The following is a 21,839-nucleotide window of genomic DNA, read 5'->3' as shown; positions in this document are numbered from 1 at the left end:
CCGAACGCACGGTGTGAGTCAACATTGGCACTTGTGTACAGCACCTGCAAGTGCAAGGATCGCCGTGACTCTCGGAGCCGTCTACGGGCCTTTGGTCTACGGGCCTCTAGACTCTGCAAGAATGGGTTCAGCCGCAGCCAGGTGTTTGCGGTGTTGGTCGGCGCCCGCTAGGGAGTAGCGCCCCAAAGAGACGGGAGATGAGCAAAGGTCTGAGCGGGTTGCTGGATTCGCGCTTGGAGTCTTGACGTCGTTAATCCAAAAAGAGGCTTTTTGGCTTATGAAATCAAAGTGCGAGGGCCGAAGGCGTCGGCTTACAATTTGACCAATCACGGGCGCTTGTTACAGTGAGTGACCCACCCCGCGTAAGTCGGACAAGTTTTCCCTCCGACCACCGAGATGGGCCGACCGACTGGGCTGGAATTCCTGGAATTCGTCTGGATTTTCCGGTCTTTAGATTCTCTTAGATCCATCATCCATGGACCATGGTCTACGCAGTAGCACTCTTGATCCACTGCCACATGGAGTCTGCTGCAGCCGTCGTAAACCGTAAAATAAGGTAGGGAGGATAGGTACCTACTACCAGGACTTTGTGCTCGGAGTGACCCCTGCCCCTGGCCCGATATCCCTCCGCCCTTCCTCCGGCACTGACACACACACACACACACACACACACTCACACACGCGATTGAGGCTCACGTAACTATGGTGACGAAGGGCGTTCCTCCTTCGGACATTTTCTTCTTTTTTGCCAATTTCGATGACCACAGTTTGCAGCGTGTCTGGGCCGAGTGACTCGTTTCCCCAATTCTCTCCTCCCCATCCCACCCACTCAAACGCAGACAAGCTCACGCTAAGGCATCCCACCAAGTTTTACCTCCTTTGCTTACCTACCTTACATGACAACTGGGTATCCAAAGTATGGAGCGCACAAAGAAAAGATACCTTGTCTTGGTAGGCATTGACCAAATGACCAGGGGGGGAGCTTGGGCGTTTGGCTGGGCCATCCCTGGGGCTTACGAGTGTTCAAATCGGGTTGGGGTCTGCGATGGTGCAGTCTTACCCGATGGGATGCTGCAGCTGAGAAATTTCACGATCTCAGATGTCATTCAGGATGATTTACTAGTGTACCTACCTGACCTGACCTTACCTTACCTTGCCTCGCAAGCGCGAGCATCAGCCCGCCTCGTCTGATGGATACATAAAACCTGCGCTGCCTGCCGCACACCATTTCACATCCGTCTCTTGCCTCTTCTGTATCATCCAGGGTCCTCCTTCCTTTTCCTTCCTCCCACGCCCGTAGGTTTGTAAAAGAATAACATCGACGTCTTCCCTACCTTTACTCTACCGCTACGAAGAACATACACACCACCGGTTGAACCAGTGTACAAGTTAATTCTCCCTTGGAGCAAAACCACGACAACAAGAATCTTCATCACAACCTACACTATCACCATGGGCTCCAAACACCCCGACGAGAAGCTCGGTGACACCACCTCAGCCGATCCCTCCATCTCCACCGAGAAGCACCACGTTCACGATGACCCCAACATGCCCGAGACCTACGAGAAGCAGGACCCCTCTCACGCGACCGGCGACGAAGACGTCGTCTACCCATCTGGCCTCAAAGTCGTCCTCATCCTCATCTCCCTCTGCCTCGCCGTCTTCCTCGTCGCCCTCGACCAGACCATCATCGCCCCAGCCCTCGGCACAATCACAGCGGAGTACGGCAGCGTCAAGGACATCGGCTGGTATGGCGCGTCCTACCTTCTGACAACAACGGCCCTGCAGCCGATGTACGGCACCATCTACAAGCTCTTCAGCATCAAGTACGCCTATCTCACTGCCATCGCCATCTTTGAAATCGGCTCCCTCGTCTGCGCTCTTGCGCCAACCTCCACCGCCTTCATCGTTGGTCGCGCCATTGCTGGTATTGGTACTGCGGGTCTGTTCTCCGGATCCATCGTCATCCTCAGCTACACCATGCCTCTCGAGAAGCGACCCCTGGCATTCGGTCTTATTGGGGGCATGTGGGGTGTTGCGTCCGTTGCTGGGCCTCTGCTGGGTGGTGTCTTTACCGAGAAAGCGACCTGGCGGTGGTGTTTCTACATCAACCTCCCCATCGGCGGTATCGCCATGGCCTTTATCTTCTTCCTCCTCACCATCAGCCGAAAGAACAACCCCAGTGGAGAGTCTCTGATGAAGCGCATTCTGCAGCTCGACCTCATCGGAACGGCCATCTTCCTGCCCGCGATTGTCTGCCTTATTCTCGCTCTCCAGTGGGGTGGCGCCGAGTACCCCTGGAATAGCTCCAAGATTATTGGGCTATTTGTCGGATCCGCGCTCATGATTATCGTCTTCATTGGTATTCAGCTATGGCAGGGCGACAAGGGAACGCTGCCTCCCAAGCTATTCAAGAACCGCAACGTCGTTTGCGCCATGCTGTTTGCCTGCTTCTTTGGTGCTGCATTCTTCCCGCTCCTCTACTATTTGTGTAAGTGCCTTCCCTACCCCTGCTTCTGCTTCCACAGAGTCATCACACTCGAGAACCAGCATTCTAACAGATTGTAGCTCTCTACTTCCAGGCAATCCAAGGCGTCAGTGCCGTCCAGGCCGGCATCAAGATTCTGCCCCTTCTCCTCGCAACCGTCGTCGCATCCATTGCCAGTGGCGCCCTGATCTCCATCATTGGCTACTACAGCGCCATCATCCTACCGTCTCTGGTCCTCTTCGCCGTTGGCTCAGGCATGATCACCACCTTCGACCTTGACACGCCCATGCGCGAGTGGTTCGGATACCAGGTGCTCGCGGGCCTCGGCATCGGCGCAGGTTTCCAGATTGGTGTGCTCGTCGTCCAGACGGTCTTGCCCCAGGAAGAGGTTCCCGTCGCGACCGCATGCGTGCAGTTCTTCCAGTCCTTTGGCGGCGCCATCATGATCGCCGTCGCCCAGACACTGTTCCAGACGGGTCTCATTGACGGAGTCACTAAGAACGCTCCGGATATCAACCCTCAGATCTTCATCAACGCCGGCGCTGACCAGGTCCGCAACATTTTGACGCAGATGGGCCGTGCTGACGCCATTGACGTGGTCCTTGAGGCCTACATGGATGGACTCAGGCACACCTTTTATGTTACTGTTGCCTGCGCCTGTGCTGCTTTCGTTGCCTGCCTGGGCCTGCAATGGAAGAGCGTCAAGAAGGAGGGCAAAGGTGGTGCTGCTGCTGTTGCTGTTTGAGAGTTTCAACGTCTTGTACGATACGAAGTAAACGGTTACATGAGATTTAGAGGATACCCGGTTTAGAACCCTGCTCTACTTAGACTAGAAATTGTAATGTCGGATTGTTATTGCGTATGAACGTAAACTTCTAGACGTAATTGATATGCTCTACTACGCTTTCATATGACAAAACCAAGAGTGGGCGAGGCCTGTACTAGACATGCGGGTCCTGAAAAACGGTATCATTGATGGCTTTTTGGCTATTTGGGCCTCATCAAAGATGGTGCGCTGCCAGATGCGGTTGTATGACTTGAGATAGGACTTGAGTTCCCATCGAGAGATATAGACGTTGATCTTTTCCGAATCGGTCTCGTCTACGTACTTGTTCTCGTTAATATAATCGATGTTAACGATAGGACGGTTGTTCTAGAGGTCATACTTATGGATCTTACCGGTATGGTCATGCGGCTCGAGACCAAGTCCGGCGCGCTTGATCTGCCTGCTATATTTGCGGTCCGTGATGCGAATGCCCACATGCACTTGATGTAGGAGGCGACGGGTAGCGGTGTTGGGAGTGGTAAAGATCACTCTCTAAGTGAAAGTTGTGCTCTCATACGGTGCTATGTAGCTCTCTCATTATGACGGGGGATATTCTCACCAGAATACTCGAGGTAATAGAATAGCCGGATAACAGCCTTGACTGGTGGCGTGGGCGGGGAGGGCCTGCGAGGTGGAGGATGGGGTGTGCGGCGTCAGGCGGACACTGGTGATGAATCGGACGTTGAGGAGAAAGTCGATCCATTCTTCAAGCTCGTCAAAGCAGTTTCAGGAGAGAGACGACCGCAACGCAGAATTAAAGCGTGATGCGATGCATAATCCTACTATGCAGACTACCAGACAACAGGGGTTTGGCGGCGGTGGCGCGGATACCAAAGGTTGAATAAGTACTACTTTGCCCCCGGTTATGATGGGTTAGAGGAAGATCCCAAGTACGGTACGATACTCTCACCTGAACATGTCGATCATGCTGCCAGCTACGAGGTATCAAGGTTGTTTGTACGATGGGCTTTCTATTTTGAGTCGTGTACTCGACTGAACGCCGGCGTATAAACTAGAATAACCCATGCCTTCCGAGCATCCATCAATACAACAATTCTTCCCTTTCCCTTTTCCGAGCGCGAAGTGATTCTCACACTTCACTGGGTATCATCAGGCAACGCATCCCACCCCCTCTTCACAACCCCCCTCACCGTCGTCTTCTCCTCGCCGCCGCCGCCGCCGCCGCCGACAAACCTCATCACCCACTCCCACACCCTCCTCGTCTTGACAAGCTGCGGATGTACCGTGCTCGGTTCCCCATCCCCATCCCCTCCTCCTGCAGCGAGAGACCTCTCCAGGTCCCTCGGACGATAATACCCGCCCTCATCGCCCTCCCCCAACTTCCTCCGATAAAGCACCGTCGTCCTAGTCAACCCCTTCCGCAGGCTCTGCCCATATACCTTTCCTCTAAACACATGCAGCGCCACGTTCTGCAATAACACGACGTCTTGTCTCCGGAGATTCGCCGGCGACGTCGGATCTGCTGTTGCGGGCTTACCGGCGCTCTTTGCAGCTGCTGGGGGAGGCGGCGGCATAGCAGGTAACCAAAACGTCACGCCGAACCCGGCGCGCGTGTCGTCCCCTAAGAGCACCTCGACCAGAGATAGTTCGTTGCCCCAGCGGGTGGTCACGCTTCGCGGGGTGGAGACGGAGATTACGCCCGCGATGAGGTTCACGGTGACGGTTTGCGGGGCGAGGCGGAGGAGGGAGGGGGCCGGGGGGATGTCTTCTAGGTCGGAGAGGTGGTGGGTTGAGGTCAAAAGGGGAGGACGCGGGGTTGAGGTGGAGAGGTCTGCTGTGGTGTCTTGGAAGGAGTCTGTTGTTTCGGATATGAAGGAGTCTGTTGCTGTTGTGTTGAAGGAGGTGTTGTCTCTGTGTCTGGATGGGTTTTGCTGGGGTGGAGGTTGTGATGAGGACGGAGGGGGCGGGAGCTGGGAGGATGCGAGGTCGTGGTGGAGGGCTAGGGAGTGGTTGTAGAATTGCTGGGAGAGGGGGTCTTGGGAGTCCGCTGTGGTTGTGGTGTCGTTGTTGGTTGTTTCTTGGTGGGCGTCCCAGGAGAGGGAGAAGAAGTGTGCTGGGGGGAGGAAGTTTGAGGGGAGGCCGTGGGGTTGGGAGTAGCCTGTTGTTAGGGGCTTGTGGTATAAGGGGAGGGATCGCCAGCATGGGAGGGCTATCGTGGTTGTATTTGCGTTTTGAGTTGCCGGTGTTGAGGTTGACGATGAGGTTGACGTTGATGTTGAAGTGGAGACGGGTAAAGCGGGTGGGCCGGAGAGGAGGAGGGAATCCGGAGATGACCAGTCGGCCTCGGGGGCGCCGGCGAAGATGATGACTTTCGGCATGCAGGGGTGTCTGGACCGGATCCGGTCCGGCAGCGGCGGCGGGTGTGTGGGTGTTGGTGACGGGAGTGGACTCGGTGAGTGTTGGTCGGGCGAGGTGTGGCAGATGAGGTGTTGCGGGGCACGAGAACCTGGCGGTGCGGCGTGCCTGGGAGATTGGAGATTGCGGGGTAGAATTGGCTCATCCAGAACTCCCTCACAGGTTCCTCTAGAACAGAGCTGAATTCTGATGACGAGGGACACGGGAGCGAACGGATGACAGGCGGGTGACACTCACACACAAACACAGACACAAACACGACACAAGGAAGAATACTCGCACAATGGGCAACAGGGGAAAACTCAATTCATCTCAGATGGCGAGACTGCAGCATCTCAAACGTGTGGCTGATAGTGTTAACCATTGTCAAACTTGTGTCCCCCCCGAATCGGTTGGCTCCAAGACATGGAATGGACACGCCGACATGGTTGATTCTCTTGAGTTTGCTTTTTCTTTCCTCTTCTGCCAGAATTCTCGGTTGCAAACGCCATCAAATGAATGCCTTGAGAGTGCTACTTACATGGATGATGTCTACGGCCTCGGGGATGGGTATGAGCCGAACTGAGGTACAGATACCTTAAATACTACTACAGCACAGGCAGTGTTAGCCAAGCTACATGGCAGGGGGCGTACCCGTACTCCGTACCGGTAACCGCTGGTACCTCGGCATCTACCAGCTCCACACAACACCCCCAGGACCCCAGACTTTCACCTTTACTACGTCGACCAGGTCCCTTCGTCGCAAGTCTAGTCCCATCTTCTAACCTCGTCAATCTTGCCTTGCCTACCTTACCTGTGTAGCCGATGAAGCTGGGAGACGATATTTTGAGACCTGACCTCACCTCGACCTCTTTTCATCTTATTTCTCCTTACTTAATACACGTACCAGACGCACGCACTCTCTTACACATGAACTGAGTGTATTCTGGCTGAGCAATAGCAGTCCTTCACTCAGTGAAACTCACTCATCTCACTTCATCTCACTTCAACCATACAGCCTCACTAAACAATCAACATGTCCTCCGTCTTCCACATCAGGGAGCACGTCCTCGACGGCTCACACATCCGCGAGTTCCCCCGCGCCCTCTCCCGCTCCCAAGACGACGTCCTCAAGCTCGCCGTAAAGGAGTACGTCCCAAAGGACAACCCGAACCCCAAGCCCGGCGACGTCACAATCATTGGCGCCCACGCCAACGGCTTCCCCAAGGTTCGTCACCTTCATCTCACTCCGTCTCATATTTCCTCATTAACCACACACCTCACGAACACCACGCTCACTAACCATCACAGGAACTCTACGAAGCCCTCTGGCAAGACCTGCACGCCCAGTCCCTCCTCCCGACCTCAACCTTCCGCATCCGCTCCATCATCATCGCAGACGCAGCCTGGCAAGGCCGCTCCTCGTCCCTCAACGAACCCCTCCTCGGCAACGACCCGGGCTGGTTCGACCACCCCCGCGACCTCCTCCACCTCATCAACACCCTCCGCCCGCCGCGTCCCCTGCTCGGCGTAGGCCACTCGTTCGGCGGCAACGCAATCGTCAACGTCGCCCTCATCAACCCGCGCCTCTTCTCCGGCGTCGTCCTCTTAGACCCCGTCATTTCGAAATGGTCGTCCAACGCCAAGGGCACCATCGCCGCGTCTCCCGCAGCAGCGAGCGCCCGCCGCAGAGATCTCTGGCCCTCGCGCGAGGAGGCGCGCAAAGCGTTCCTCAAGAGCCCGTTTTACCGCGGCTGGGATGAGAGGGTGTTCGAGGCGTGGATGGACCACGGCCTCCGCGACGTGCCCACGCAACTCTACCCCTCCACCTCTAGCACCAACAACCCCAAAACCCCCATCACAAAAGAGAGCGTAACCCTCGCAACGACAAAACACCAAGAGGTCTTCACCTACTTCCGCCCCTCTTGGCACGCCTACGATTCTTCCGGCACGAACCTCGTCAACCCGGACCTCGTCCCGGACCTCGACCCGGCCCTCAACGAGCGCTACTACACATTCCCCGTCTACCGCTCCGAAGGCGCATCCACTCTCGTACGCCTCCCGCACCTGCGCCCCAGCTGTCTCTACGTCTTCGGCGGCGCAAGCGACCTCTCCACGCCGGAACTGCGCGACGAGAAGATGCGGTTGACGGGGACCGGGGTAGGCGGGAGCGGTGGGGTCGCGAGGGGGAGGGTGAAGGAAGTTACGCTCGAAGGTGGCGGGCATTTGTTCCCGATGGAGGTTCCTGGGACGAGTGCAAAGTTGACGGCCGAGTGGATTGAGAAGGTGATGGGGGAGTGGAGGGTTGAGCAGGAGGAATATGAGCGGTGGACGAGGTTGAGCGTCGAGGAGAAGACGACGCTTACCGAGGAGTGGATGGGTAAGATTGGGGGGTCGGCGCGGCCACCCAAGGCGAAGATCTAGAAGCATGTGTGTAGTTCACGAGCGACGAAAGTTTAGAACCAAGAGGAGCGAGAGCATGGTAGTGTTTGGCACCTTTGTGGAGCTGGATGTTTAGAGACACCTTTAGATGTAGAGTCTATGTACACAAGAAAGCCCGGCAGCTTGATCGTTTCGTCATCACCGGCCCCTCCTACTCCTCTTCTTCGCCCTCCTCTGGCGGTATCCAAACCAGCAGGCCGTCCTTGTCGATCTTCATCCCCTCCGTCGGTATGATCCTCAATACCTTTTGGAAGTACTTGTCCCGAACCACGAGCGTGGGCCGGATGTAGTCGCCCCGTATCAAAGGTAGCAACCGGTACGTAATGGTACGCCTAGACACGGGCAAGACATGCGCCGTGGTCTGTTTAGAGCCGGAAAACGCAAATTCGTCACTGGGCTCCATGTTCAAACCAAACGTCAGGAAATGACTCGACGGGTTCTCAATGGTGATGTCCAAATGTATCAAACCCGTCACGGAATTGGCGAGTGAGTACGAAGCTAGGACGCGAGGCTCGGTGCCCAAGACGATGTATCTTGGGACAAGCATCCTGGTCGTGTTGACCGGCGCTGGTGACGAGGCTGTTGATGTGCGGCGCCACTTGAGGACAAAAGCCACGTCGAGGGACGCAGGCCCCCGATCGTCGAGACTGAACTTTTGAGCCACCAGATCGAACTGGGCCTCCTGCATCTGCTTTGGTGGGATTCGGAGCCCGCCTTCTGCGATTTCTGGGCGGGTCGCCGTGGTGCACCGTGCGTGATTCTGGCACGCAATGACTTCGGCGTCCATGCTGACAATCTCCAGGTCTTCCGTCGCGAACGATGCAAAGTGGCACACGAGACACCACTTTTGTGCCAGACCGCGGGGCTGCATCGCAGCTTCGTCTGCCGAGGGGTCCTGCACGCCCTCGTAATCAAACAAGCTTGGCCAGGGATCCGAATGGAGACGTGGAATAAGATCGTAGTTTGCCTCAAAGGGGTTGACGACGTTGAGCTGGACGGGTAGAATCTGCATGATCAAGGTAGCCGGGTCGGCGGCGAGATGGTAAAACACCCTCAGTGTGACATCGAAAGAGGTGGTCAACTGTACGGGTTCAAGCCTGATCTTGACACGTTTTGACTGCGATATTGCCAAATTTCCAAGTGTCAACCCCGTAAGTTTGGCCTCCTCCTGACCAGCTTCTGCAACATGTTCTCCTTCGTCTTCAATGTCCACGCGGAAGGACGGGATCTGTTCGCCAAAGACGTGAGCCTCGAGCTTAGCCACAGCCTCAGTCTCCTCGGCATTGACAACATCCACAACCAGGTCCATTGGCTCGTTTGCGTAAAATTGATCCAGAGGTTGCGCCAGCTTGATCTCCAGCTTGGGCGGCCTGGCCTGGACTTGGATAACATGCGCGCTCTGCCGCACGATCCGTCTCCGTGAAAGAGATGGTCCAAACCAAAAGTCCGTCGCTCCCAGATCCCGGAAGGTAACGGTATAATTCAGCAAAAAGGTGTCCGTCTCCAGAATCAACGTCGCCGAGGATGCGTGCGCCTCGCCGGGCTCCCGCAGAGGTATGGCCATTTCGTAAACGTTCGTGTGCCCAGGCTTCAGGGTCAGGTTTCCAGATCCGCTCAGCCCTGATGAGCCTTCCTCTTCCTCTTCGCCGTCTCGAGCCTGCTCGGTCAGGGGCACGTCCGCAAGCGTGACGTTGCCCTTGCTCTTTCCACCATTGGACTCCGGGTCATGATCTAGTGTGATGGTCTTCAAGCTACCTTCAAAGTCGATTCTCAGGCCCTTGAGCGTCACCGCCGATGCATCTGGGAAAGCGTCGGATCGAATGGCAACTTGCGCTTGACAGTTTTCGCCAGCTTTACCATCCTCGCTTTTGAAGATGAAGGATGCGGCGATGAAGGAGGAAACCACATCATCATTAATGGTCACAGTTGGTTTGGGCTCGATATCGAGTCCCTCGAGTGACCTAGATATGTTGTAGTGCCAGTTGGGCCGCCGTGTGAACTCTGTGTTGCAGTCAGTGTCCGTAAAGATGAAGAGAAGAAAAGATCTTACTCCTGTTCATCAGCTCCCAGTCAATGGCGACTACAAGCTCCCCGTGACCAATTCGGGCGGCCGCAGCACGCAACACCCAGCTCAGGTCTTCCGTAATGTTGAGCCATCCCTCTGATCTGAACGACATGTCTTCCCAGAGAGGTCGCAGCAAAGCAACAATGTCGTCCCAGGCCTTTAGGTTCACCATTTCTTTCGCGCATTCCAAAGACAATTCGGCCGATAACCGCAGTTGACGCCGTGCCTGGAACTGGGATCTAGCTGCCATTAGAATGTCTATAATGAGCTTAGAATGATTGACGCCCGTCCCCTGCAGAGGAAACTCCTCGTGAGGATCTGGGCACATGTACGTGTCGTATTGGAAGGCCTTGCTCGCAACTGCCGAAGCCGGAGTGGTATCTGGCGAGCGCCGGTCTTCTTCTGGAATAGACCGGGCGAGTCTTCGCCGGGTCATCAGATGCTCAGCTGCGATGCGATACCAATATCCCGTGTGATGCAGCATTTCCCATGGTCGTAAGCGATCGGCTGCAGCAGCCTTTTCAGGCTGAAGAAATAACGTTCGCGTTGCTGGCGCCAAGCTGCGAATGTCCACTCTCTCGATTAGATTCGCCATCACTACCGCCCACCTCGATTCCCATGCAGCCCATCCGTAGTTATTCGTTCCCCGGCCGCGTCGATCGACAAAGTCTGCTATCCTGTCCCGATGTGTGTGCCATTTCCGTACGGCAGCAGTGTTCTGGGATCCCCAGAGCAGGCATCGAATGCTGCGTATCGCCAGCACATCCGCAAGCATGCGCGCCTCGTTCCATCTCGGGCTCCAGCTGGGGATTATGTCCATGACGTCCTGACTGAGGAGCCCCTCATAAGCTTGTTCATACGAGCGCAGCGCCGCGTCCATCTCCTGTCGGAACTCGGCGAAAACCCCCGTCTTGTAATCGTATCGTACATTCCAGTCTTGCACCGAGGTCGTTTGGGAAGTGCTCGTAGGCGGCACTGTAGGTTGCGGAGCAATTCCGCGGCTGCGCTTCTTCCGAGCATGACGGCCGAGATCGCGATAGTACTCTATGGCTTGCAAGAAGACAGCCGCAAGCATGGAGTCTGCAGTATGCTCTAAATCTGTTGAAAGGTCCTGGGGCGACAGGTAGAAGAAGGACTTGTTGTCCAAAGCAACGCCTCGCCTGATGTTCTCGAGTCTCTCCTGCATGAAATCTTGCATAGAAGCCGAAGCAACGCCATCGCTCAGGAGAACAACGGCGAAGCGTGTCCTGTAGCCAGACCTGCTGATAGCGGTCTTGGAGTTGTTGATGTCCGTTTTTAGCTGATTGTCGTGAAGGGTAGCAAGTGTCGGATCGGTCGTCAGGGTATAGAAAGATACATAGACACTGGGAACCATGTCCTCATGCTTTTGGAGCCAGTCTGTGTTCATCAAGCCATCGGGATACAATGGAGAGACTGGGCTAAGAGGAGAAAAGGGCGAATGCAGCACAGCGGGCGTCTCGGGAGCTTCTATGCCGTCTGGAAGTCTAGCACGGCGAGGAGGGAGAACAAGAGACTATGCAGATGTTAGCCCTGACTTGATGCAAGTAGGTGGTGCGCGGCGTACTCGACCAGCAACGGCGACCCGCAGCCTGTACGGCTTCCCGCTGTCTTTGCCGTTCCATGGGTGATTCCTTCCATCTTGACGAACTATGTAGTCTTTCAAGGCTTCGGCATTCGGGCTTTCTATGCTTGGCAGTTCGGATCGGATCAAGAGGGCTTGGTCTCGAAGCTCTGCGTTCAGAGGCAGGGCTTTGGCGGGGCTCGAAGTCAGGCCGGCAATGACGATGTGCGGGATGTTATGATCCAGGCTTCCAACCGGGTATCCGTCCATTATTATCAAGTTGGAGCATGCAGCGCAAGGCGACCATGAAGATATCGATTCTTTTGGCAGGGGTCGACCGGATCGCAAAGCTACTCTAGATAGACACTGCACGTTAGAAGCATGTACTCCTGGTGATGGCAGTAGCTAGTGGGCACTCACGGAAGCGGTACTCAAGGGAGCATGACCGCTTGGATCAGAAAACCAGGCGATTGCAGCAAGAGAGCGTGCAGTGAGCAAGACTTGCACGTTGTCGCGAATGGGGAAGCTTCGTGCAAGTTGAGGAGCGCGCAAGCATGGATGTCCTGCGTCCTCCAACAGGTCTGTGAGAAGAAAGATACATGTCAAAAGTATCACAGCTCTCGTCCCGCACCTCACCCCAATCCCAGCCCACCGCCGGTAATCCTAAGCTACGTTAATGTGTTCAGGCCACAGGTACCTTATCGTCCCGCTGTAGTGATACGGGCAGTGACCACAAAGCAGGTGGACACCCCCCCTGAACAGCGCTGGAGGCACAGGGCAGCCGATCAGCGACAGTAGGACGTCTCGGCATCGGGTAAAGTGGCTGCCGATGCTGGGTGCCATGATTGGCTGTACACCTAAATGCGGTCATGATCGACCCACCTCCAAAGAGCGGACGGGAACCTGGCAGCAGTGGAAAGCGCAGCGCAGTCGCTATGTACCTAGCAGGACGCTCATCAGTGTGGGAGCGCAGTCGGGTACCCTCCACAGGGCCAGGAAATCCAGCCTCGCCCGCCCGCGTGCTTCTCCTCCCGCCTCGTCACAGAGGCTGCGAGCAGAAATTGAGGGCTACCCATTCTACCTTTCCTACACCTCTCCCACACCACACCATTCTCCGAACCGGTCTCGTAAATGACTTCCTCTCGCACCTCTCCCGATCCGCTTCGAACTCAATAACCAGTCATTTGAGACTGTTTAGTCTCTTTACTCGAAAAAGGCCCCAATCGACCCCAGCTCTGTCTCCCCTCGTCCTGCTTCTCGCTGCCGCTGCCACCGCACCCACCTCCGTGATCGCTTGGGCACGTCGCCAGGGGCAAGAGTCTGAATAGCGCAATGGCAACCCAACAGATCCTGTTCGCCGAGACGGTCGCCGCTATGAAGAAGGCTCTGAAGCGAAAAGCCTATGGTACGCACACCAATCACTCCCCGTCGTGAAGCCTTGTCGACCTCACATTCTAACGAGCACCTGGCAGAATCCGACTCGGACGACGAGATTGACCACTACGGCAACCGCGGCCACAAACTCCAGAAGCGCGCACTCTTTGCTCACAAAGGTCAACTCGCACCACCCTCCGGTCCCGAAGTTTACAACGAAGTACGTCGCGAGTTCCTCCCGCATACCCGCCCACGGCGTCCGACCAACACTAACCATCGCAGGTGATTGATTACGCTGGCCAGCAGCGCACGATAATCAGCCGCAACCCTCCCATTGTAGACGAAGAAGGGTACGAAATTGACAGCGACGACGACGAGGAGCGCATTCAGGAGGCTGTCTCCTCGGCCACAGAGCTTGACCCCTACGCCAATATTCGAATTGAACGTCAGTACCACAAGAATCAATCGCGGTCCCAGGCTCTTAACTGACCCCGTTCCAGAAATCCTAGCTCCCTTGACTGCCTCAATCGACCTGCCACAACATCCGACCCTTTCGAAACCCTTCACAGCCAAGACCCTAGACGAGATAGCCGAGCAAAGCTGCGACGTTCGACGGAAAGAAAATGCATCGCTGTGGAGAGTCAGACATCTCTTCACAAAGATTTGCGGCGACTACACATGGGTCCCCTGTGGCATGATGGTCGGTCCGGACGATGCCGACTTGTACTCGACAGACTACGTCGAACGCGGCTACCTACAAAACACGAAAGCCACCACTGCCGGATCAAACGGGGACGCCTCCTCTGGTACGTTGAGCGGCGATGCGAAACCAGAACATGCGCCAAACGGCACGAACGGCGAGGCGTCTGGAGACAAGGACAACGAATATGGGGACGTAACAATGACTGATGCCGGCTCCGAGAAGGGGGATGCTGCGAAGTCCGCATCTGAAAAGGCAGACAAGGAGCACACTCAGCCTGAGGCAGACGCATCCCAGGTAGCAAACGGCGAAACTTCCAAACCTAGCACGGTAGCCAAGGAGGCACAGGTTGAAAGCAAAGCCGACAAGAAGCAGAAACAAAAGGCGGTCGACGTTGAAATGCACGATGGCAACGCGATACCTCCGTCACAGCCCGGAACAGAACTGGCTGACGGCAACGGTACGCATGCGCCGTCAATGGCAACGGCATCGGAGACGGCGGACGAAACCTTTGTCCACCCATTTTTCCGGCCGCCGGCCAACGCTCGCCCAGACCGAGATGTGGGTCTACCAGAGGCAGAGGCCGAGGATATCCGCCGCCTGTTAGCTCTGTACGTCCAGAAACAAGAGGAGGTCTGCCGCGGTGCTATGAAGCTCCACGAAGGCCTTCTCAAGGCCAACCGGCTACGCAACACAGTTCTCGAGTGGTCCAAGTCGGAAGCGCACAGTGGTGCCAACCGGGATATGTCTGACGGCGAGGACTGGTACGACAAGGAGAAGTGGGGCCTCACGGAGGATCTCAAGAAGGGCCAGGACGACGAGGAAGAAGACACGGGCACCGTGGCCAAGAAGACTAGGAATCGCAGGTGAATGGGTGCCCGGGCGTTGTTGGCTTACTTTGAGGGATTATCTCCGGGTTATGGTGTTTGGCGGTTGACGTTGCAATTGATACCCCCCATGTTGCGAATTGGTCAAGGCGGCGCGCTGTTTTCTAGTCAGTTATATATATGCTGGATTCCTTGATGACCCTTTTCAGCTCATGATTCTGTACTGCCTTCCCTTGCGTCTCAGAGTCTTTGGAGGACTGGATTATGTTGGATGCGCTGGCAAAGGAGCTCGTTCTCTCGAGCTATCGCTTGCCGCGTCAAGGATCGGATAGCTGCGGCGGGGGCTGGAGGGTTCATTTACCCCAGCCCCGAAGACCGTCGAAACCCCGTGAAGAAAAGAAACCTAAGGCTACCTACCTTAAGAGCAAACGGTAAAGGTACCTCATAGTAGGTACGGAAAGGTACGTAGGTAACAGGATGAAAAGTACTTACCTGAGGACGTAAACCGTACCCTTGGACCCCCAGTGGTGCATGACTGGTACTGCGTTATGACGAGACGCTATGGCCAGGTGTCCCCGCTAACATAAATACCTGGGGTGGAGCAAGCTTCTGTCACAAGCCTGCGAGACTTCCCAACCCATCCTTCTCTTCTTCCTAAATAAGCTACTCTCTGTCCTCAACGGTTTTCTTCCTTTTGAGAGGAAAACTGCTCGTTGCATTGCCTTGCAGATTTCTCTCGTTCTACAACGGCATTCCTCTCCATTGACATTGGTATTCGCCATGGCGCCCGTCCAGATTGACAACAAGGCCCTGGTCGACTTCAACCAGAAGAGCCTACTCAGTACGTCATGTCGTACCCGTGGAGCTTGGGCCCTTCCTTTCCTCTCGAGCTCCTCGTCGTCGCCTCTTTCCCCCCGCTGACCCAAATCGTTGCAAACAGTTTCTGCCGCTGCAATTGCCTTCAACCCGTTGTTCTGGAAGTAAGTTGCTTTCCTATGTTCGTCAGCGTGCCTCAGCCAAGTTGTGTGCTAACATCTGCGTAGCATCGTCGCAAGACAAGGTTCGTGAAGCCGCCACGGTCGTGTCCCAGTAGATACCGTCTAACCTGCTTGGTTCCCAGAGTACAAGAACAAGATCCTCACCAAGCTCGCTGGTGGACGTTCGCAAGCTGCATGCTACGGTCTGGCTGCCACCATCTTTTCTCTCGGCATTTTCCGTGATCTTCTCTACGAACGGGCTCTGCGCTTCCAGCCAGCCCACCCACTTCTCGCGTCCGATGCGGTGACCTATGTCGGATACGCCCTCGTGGCATGTGGCAACGTTCTCGTTCTCTCTTCGACATGGCAGCTGGGTATTACCGGCACGTTTCTCGGTGACTACTTCGGCATTTTGATGGACAGCATCGTGACTGGCTTCCCCTTCAGCATTACCGACGCCCCGATGTACAATGGGTCCACCTTGAGCTTCCTTGGCGCCGCCCTCATCTACGGCAAGCCCGCCGGCATCCTGCTGACTGTCTGGGTCTTCATCGTTTACCAAATTGCCCTGCGCTATGAGAACCCCTTTACTGCTGGCATCTATGCCAAGAGAGACCGCGAACGTGCTGCTGGCAAGGACACCAAGAAGATTAGGTGAATGCGAAAAGAGGCCCAGCTTCAACAGCACAAAACCCATCTCCACATCCCGTTCCGGATCGGGGCCGAGCGCAAGACCGGACGACAGGGGGTGTACGGAGCCACGCAGGTCCCCGCCGGGATACTGCGGTGATATGGGTCTCGGTGAGCCCGGTCAGTCCGGTGAGCTGACCGTCCCACACACACATCTTCCCGAAGGCGGCCGGCCGAGTCAAGTCCAAAACGGCCCGCCAAGGGAGAAGAGAGAGAGAGAGACCAACAAAATGGACATCAGCCTTCAACAAAGTTCGGCTGTCGAACACCTATTACTTTAGTGATTCAGACCAGAGAAACTTCGCTTCTAGTCAGGCCAACCAGAAGATGCAATTTACATGACATGGTTAGGCGCCTCCGTTTACGCCACAGCTTCAACTTCTGCTTTTATCCACTCACAGACTTGAAATGGCAAGCCATGCCATAATCGTTGATTTCGCCATGTTGGTTAACATTAGCAAGTGCCCTCTCCCACCGGCTATTCCGAACGCGGACAAAAGGTCTCAGGAAGTCTGGTCCAGAAGCATTCTCCCAAGACTCGACTGACTGCTAGTGGCGGGCGCTTCGTGGAGCGCCCTTCTTTGCTCGTCCCGCCCCGTCCGCATTAGCCAAGAAAGACCCTCGCACATCTGGACCTGTTTCGAAGAGAAAACCCACTGCCCGGTTCCATTCCGTCTTTCTTGGGCGTCCCAGTAGCTCGGTCGGATGTTTCCCAGGGCTTGCTCTCATGACGATGTGGTGTCTCATACGGAGGCGCCGTAGGCCTTCGCGGAGACCGCATTCGGAATGTTTTCTGCCGTTGAGTAAGGACCTGGTAGTGTTTCCGGCTCCGTTTTCAGCATCGGCACCTTTGGACGTGACAAAACTATGCTGTTTCCCGTTTTCCTCCTCAAACCGAGGAGTCTTTTGTTCCCCTTTCCCTCCCCCCCCTTTGACGCTCTTGCAAAGGGTTCAACGCTGCCGCTCATAAGCGCTCCCATGGCAAGTTTTGACGAGTCTGCTTGTCAAGGTTACACATTGGCATCAATTCTAATCGTCCCCTTGGAATGTAGCATCGCGGACCAGATCAAAATCTGTCGTTGCTACCTGGGATACCATGAAGCCTACATGGCTGGATGAGCCCGTCGCTGAGCAAGGTGGCAGTTCCCGCCGATCCAGCGTCAGTCCTTTCACCGCCGACTACACCATCAGCCAAACTCTACATGGCCAGTCACACTCGGAGTCCAGGCGACTGAGTGACGTGCCACCGGATTTCATCAACCTCAATGCCATTGCATCTTCGCAGGGCACGTCGGCCAGCGCTGAGGGTTTTGCCCCGAATACGCTCAAGAAGCAGACGCGGATCGACGACGAGGGCCCGTTTTCGCTCCTTGAAGGACCGACACTTCCCTTGCCAGGCCATACCGTTCACAAGAGGGAGGAGAACTGGATCAACAGGCGATGGAGCGACCTCATCACATTTGGCAAGTTTGTGGGACCCGGGTTCATGATTGCCGTCGCATATAGTAGGTATCTTTGGAGAATGAGGTATTGAAAGTGCAGTCGAAACTGACCATCTGACGCAGTTGATCCCGGAAACTACGCCACTGATATCGCCGCCGGGGCTTCCTATCACTTTGACCTGCTGTTCATCGTTCTGCTGAGCAACATTGTTGCGATATTCCTCCAGGCGCTGTCTATCAAACTCGGGACCATCACAGGCCTCGACTTGGCGACCGCCTGCCGCGTCTTCCTCCCGAAATGGATGAACCTCACCGTCTACGCACTCGCCGAGATTGCCATTGTCGCGACGGATATGGCGGTCGTCATTGGAACTGCAACGGCTATACACCTGCTTATACCAAAGTTGCCGTTGATCGCCTGCGTCGTTCTCACCATTGTGGACGTTGTCTTCATCGTCGTCTTTTACCGCCCTGATGGTTCGATGCGCGGCCTACGGCTGTTTGAGATTGGCGTTTGTTTCCTTGTTTTGGGCGTCGTCGTTTGCTTCTGTATTCAGCTTTCGTTGATTGAGAATACGACCGTCGGTCAGGTGTTTCGCGGATACCTCCCGTCCAGCTCCATCATCCAGACTCAGGGGTATGTAGAGAAGGCCCTCCTGCGATCCAATGGTCGTGCTAACATGTACTGTCACAGATTATATCAGTCTTGTGGAATCTTGGGCGCAACAGTCATGCCTCACAGCCTCCACCTCGGCTCGGGCGTCGTCCAGTCCCGCCTCAAAGACTTTGACATGAAGGAGGGTAATCTCCAGGAACTCCCCCGCTCCGACACAATGACCACCGTCGACAGCTACAACAAGGTCTTTTACTTCCCCTCCATGGCCGCCATAAAGCACTGCATGAAGTTCTCCATCGCCGAGATCGTCTTCTCCCTCTTCATCTTTGCGCTCTTCGTCAACTCGGCCATTCTCATCGTGGCGGGTTCAGCGCTCTACCAGGGCCAGACGTCTCTCGCCTCTGACATCTTCGGTATGCACGACTTACTTGCCAACAGCATCTCCTCCGCCGCTGGGATCATCTTTGCCTTTGCCCTCCTTTTGTCAGGCGTATCCGCAGGCCTGGTATGCACCATCGCCGGCCAGCTCGTCAGCGAGGGGGCGCTCAACTGGCGCATGCGGCCCTGGCTCCGCCGCCTCGCGACGCGCCTCATAAGCGTCACGCCGACCGTTGTCGTCGTCGCCGTCGCGGGGCAATCCGGGCTCAGCAACGCCTTGACGGGCACGCAGGTGGTGCTTAGCACCGTGTTGCCCATCATCACGGCGCCGCTGATTTATTTCACGTCGTTTGACAAGTACATGACTGTCGTACCCGGCGCCGCGAGCTACGAGTCTGATACGGGCGTCGTGCCGGCGCGGCGGTTTAGTGCTGTTGGGGTGAAGATGGCGAATTCGTGGTGGGTTACGGTGCTTGCTGTTTTGCTTTGGTTGATGATTACTGTCATGGTTGTGGCGAATCTGGTGTTGTTGGTGTTGAATGCTCATAATTGAGCGTTTTTGGTTTTGCTTATGGGAGGAAACGGGGAAAGGTATACGCACATTTTGGACGTTTTGACGACTGATGACTTGATGACTTGCTTGTATATTCGATACTATCATGTACGTAATGTACGAGACGGTTGGAGTGGTGGTGGGAGTTAATAGGGGGGTGTATAAAGGAGGCGAGCACAATTCTGACATGACAGACAATTTTCAAGTTCACTTCTCTCGATTATATCTTATTTAAATGCCTGTGAGATTCCACTGTCTTTGGTTCAGCTCAGTTTTTCGTATGTTGCAGATTTACGAGGACTGACTATGTGTATTGCCTACTTACTTACACAAGGTACCGAACGCCGGCACAAGATGAGATGTGAATCGCGAATATTTGATCATCGACAACTTCCCCTGCCCGGGGAGACGTGGATATACTCGCATTTCGGTCCAACCCTTCCTAATTCTTACATGTCAAAGCAAGATGCGGAATGCCATGTGGGAGATGGCTACATCGCCGGTCTTTGATGAGATTGTCGATGACAGAACCTCTTCTATCTAGAATAGACTGGAGATAGTCGCGTGGTTTTGGGACCCTTCATGATCCTCATCCATGGGAAGAAAATATGGGCGTCAAGGCGGGCTTTCTCTCCTGAGATCTTGGAATTGGATCGACTAGGCATATAGGCATGTAGATAGGAGCACGACTTGATAATTTCACTATGTTTACCTAGTACAGTGAGCCTGCGAGCTTGATGTGTAGACAACGTCGGAAGAGAGCCAGGTCGTTTTCCCTCCTTTTGGCCTTGGAGGCGTCATCTGATTAGGCCTAGGACTTAGCTACTTGACTGTGTAAGTTATATTGGCGTCGAGAAGGCATTCGCTTCCATGGGGTTATTATCTTACTGAGTACACTGGCTGTTGACAGGTCATGATCTTCTATGAGAACGACGGAGTCTTGCTCGCCAACTGCTTCTTGCGCGCTGCGCCTGCCACTCCCCCAAGGAGTCTATACACAGCTTGCTTCTGCGATCTGGAAGTTCACCGCCGGATAAATGTCACTATGGAGGCAAAATAAGGTAGTCGGTCCTTGGCCAGGGAAACCATATCGGCGGGCGGAGACAGGCTAGATATTGATTGGAGGATCTAGCAAGGGCCGGCTTGCCAGCTCCCGAACGCTTCATGATTAATTTCTGCCACCCAGCCAAGAAACGAAAAATTTGAGATTTTGTCTTTTACAACACCCGGAAGGAGCCTCTCTGAGTTCTATCGTTTTCCCTCAAAGTATTGACTGCGGCATACAAGGAACGAGATTCCCGACACACCTAGATCTACAACCTTTTGAACTTCCTTCTCTTCGCGCCTTGGATTTAGCGGCAGGCTGGCATACTGGGGAAGCGAGCAGCAGCACCACGGACGAAAAAAAATAGCTGCCCCACACTTCCATCTTTGACAGGGAACATAAGCGGCCAATCGAGGCTCCCCGTCATCGCAGCCCCTGCATTCCTGGCCGCAAAACGGCTTGGTTCGGCTCAATGGTCTAGAGGTATGATTCTCGCTTTGGGTTCTTGGTGTCTTCAAGCCGTCTTCTGCGAGAGGCCCCGGGTTCGATCCCCGGTTGAGCCCCATTCTTTTGCTTTTTTGGCCATCTTAACCTTACTTTACCCATCGACTCTTGTTCTCTTTTGTCGCATCTTGCACTCCTCACTTTTGTCGGTTTCGGTTCTGAGCCTGGTTTTCGCCCTGGCTGAAGTTGACGTCGTGGTGCATACAAATCATGCAGTAGGTGGTGGTGTGCAAAGGAATGTGTGTGTGTGCGCCCACCTACGTGCCGACACATGAGCCAGACTTTATTTCCAAACCTACGGAGTACTTGCACCTTAGCCGTGGAGTCTGCGTAGCAAAACGTTGAACCTGCTGTCAATGTGAGGATCAACAAGCGAGTCGAGATGAGCAACGTCGCAGCGGGACGAGGGAAAAGCAGGCAGGCTTGGCCAGGGCCCCCTAACGATCCATCCGCGCCAATTTCGAGCAATCTCGAAAAGCCCACCGGGCGAAATCGATTATTCGATCCAACCTTTGGTCTTCAGTGGTTCGTACTGATTGTTGCTATTCCCGCTATTCTTTTTTGGGGGATAGCCATCCCGACAATAGATGGCAGAATGAATGGTGAGCCAGACCACGTAGCGCCTAGGCTGATATGCCCTGGTCACTGGTGCGCTGGGTTGCCTCGATTGTGTTGGACCCTGGTCCTGAATCTGGCTTGAAGTGAAATGACGGCATTCCGTCAGATTTTATGTCTCTCTCTTTAACCCACGCACGCGACGCTAAGGTATCTCATAGACACATACACTTCTTGGAAACCCCCCCCCCAATGTTAGATGCGTCTGGATGCCACCCTGCAGGGCAGAACAGTCTGCCTGGTCTGCCTGGTGCAGTGAGTGGGATGGGACGAGATGCCATGGCCAGGGCAGATGCGCAGGATATTGGGATACGGCAGCGGCGGCGGTAGCAGCAGATACGGCGGCAGGAGATGGGAATA

At 55.1% G+C, this 21,839-nt stretch overlaps 7 protein-coding genes and 1 non-coding gene across 8 annotated transcripts; 6 read left to right on the top strand and 2 right to left on the bottom strand.

Moving 5' to 3' along the window:
• Positions 1 to 1,452: 1,452 nt before the first annotated feature.
• On the top strand, positions 1,453 to 3,233 carry CLUP02_00197 (major facilitator superfamily transporter; the record flags this gene model as incomplete). Its single annotated transcript, XM_049279249.1, has 2 exons — positions 1,453 to 2,491; positions 2,569 to 3,233. 2 exons carry the CDS (start codon positions 1,453 to 1,455, stop codon positions 3,231 to 3,233), a joined length of 1,704 nt encoding a protein of 567 aa, XP_049135206.1.
• A 1,178-nt stretch (positions 3,234 to 4,411) lies between these two features.
• On the bottom strand, positions 4,412 to 5,653 carry CLUP02_00196 (uncharacterized protein; the record flags this gene model as incomplete). Its single annotated transcript, XM_049279248.1, has 1 exon — positions 4,412 to 5,653. The coding sequence occupies one exon, from the start codon at positions 5,651 to 5,653 to the stop codon at positions 4,412 to 4,414; it is 1,242 nt and encodes a 413-aa protein (XP_049135205.1).
• Positions 5,654 to 5,973: 320 nt separating this feature from the next.
• Positions 5,974 to 6,454, top strand: CLUP02_00195 (uncharacterized protein; the record flags this gene model as incomplete). Its single annotated transcript, XM_049279247.1, has 2 exons — positions 5,974 to 6,239; positions 6,304 to 6,454. The coding sequence occupies 2 exons, from the start codon at positions 5,974 to 5,976 to the stop codon at positions 6,452 to 6,454; spliced, it is 417 nt and encodes a 138-aa protein (XP_049135204.1).
• Positions 6,455 to 6,705: 251 nt separating this feature from the next.
• Positions 6,706 to 8,093, top strand: CLUP02_00194 (uncharacterized protein; the record flags this gene model as incomplete). The annotated part of the gene is made up of 2 exons (XM_049279246.1): positions 6,706 to 6,897; positions 6,981 to 8,093. 2 exons carry the CDS (start codon positions 6,706 to 6,708, stop codon positions 8,091 to 8,093), a joined length of 1,305 nt encoding a protein of 434 aa, XP_049135203.1.
• A 169-nt stretch (positions 8,094 to 8,262) lies between these two features.
• On the bottom strand, positions 8,263 to 12,028 carry CLUP02_00193 (uncharacterized protein; the record flags this gene model as incomplete). The annotated part of the gene is made up of 3 exons (XM_049279245.1): positions 8,263 to 10,112; positions 10,162 to 11,710; positions 11,762 to 12,028. 3 exons carry the CDS (start codon positions 12,026 to 12,028, stop codon positions 8,263 to 8,265), a joined length of 3,666 nt encoding a protein of 1,221 aa, XP_049135202.1.
• Positions 12,029 to 12,627: 599 nt separating this feature from the next.
• On the top strand, positions 12,628 to 14,702 carry CLUP02_00192 (uncharacterized protein; the record flags this gene model as incomplete). Its single annotated transcript, XM_049279244.1, has 5 exons — positions 12,628 to 13,044; positions 13,106 to 13,163; positions 13,231 to 13,352; positions 13,415 to 13,577; positions 13,633 to 14,702. The coding sequence occupies 5 exons, from the start codon at positions 12,628 to 12,630 to the stop codon at positions 14,700 to 14,702; spliced, it is 1,830 nt and encodes a 609-aa protein (XP_049135201.1).
• A 737-nt stretch (positions 14,703 to 15,439) lies between these two features.
• CLUP02_00191 (metal ion transporter metal ion transporter) lies at positions 15,440 to 19,315 on the top strand (the record flags this gene model as incomplete). Its single annotated transcript, XM_049279243.1, has 8 exons — positions 15,440 to 15,500; positions 15,600 to 15,639; positions 15,703 to 15,719; positions 15,780 to 16,290; positions 16,403 to 16,455; positions 17,379 to 17,831; positions 17,892 to 18,405; positions 18,463 to 19,315. The coding sequence occupies 8 exons, from the start codon at positions 15,440 to 15,442 to the stop codon at positions 19,313 to 19,315; spliced, it is 2,502 nt and encodes an 833-aa protein (XP_049135200.1).
• Positions 19,316 to 20,826: 1,511 nt separating this feature from the next.
• CLUP02_tRNA031 lies at positions 20,827 to 20,923 on the top strand. The gene has a single exon. It is a non-coding gene; the product is annotated as a tRNA-Pro (tRNA).
• Positions 20,924 to 21,839: the final 916 nt, after the last annotated feature.

Source organism: Colletotrichum lupini, chromosome 1 (genome assembly GCF_023278565.1).
Source record: "Colletotrichum lupini chromosome 1, complete sequence".
NCBI classification, from domain to species: Eukaryota; Fungi; Ascomycota; class Sordariomycetes; order Glomerellales; family Glomerellaceae; genus Colletotrichum; species Colletotrichum lupini.
The sequence above is the reverse complement of the archived record's forward strand: the minus strand, read 5'-3'. Positions and strand labels throughout refer to the sequence as shown.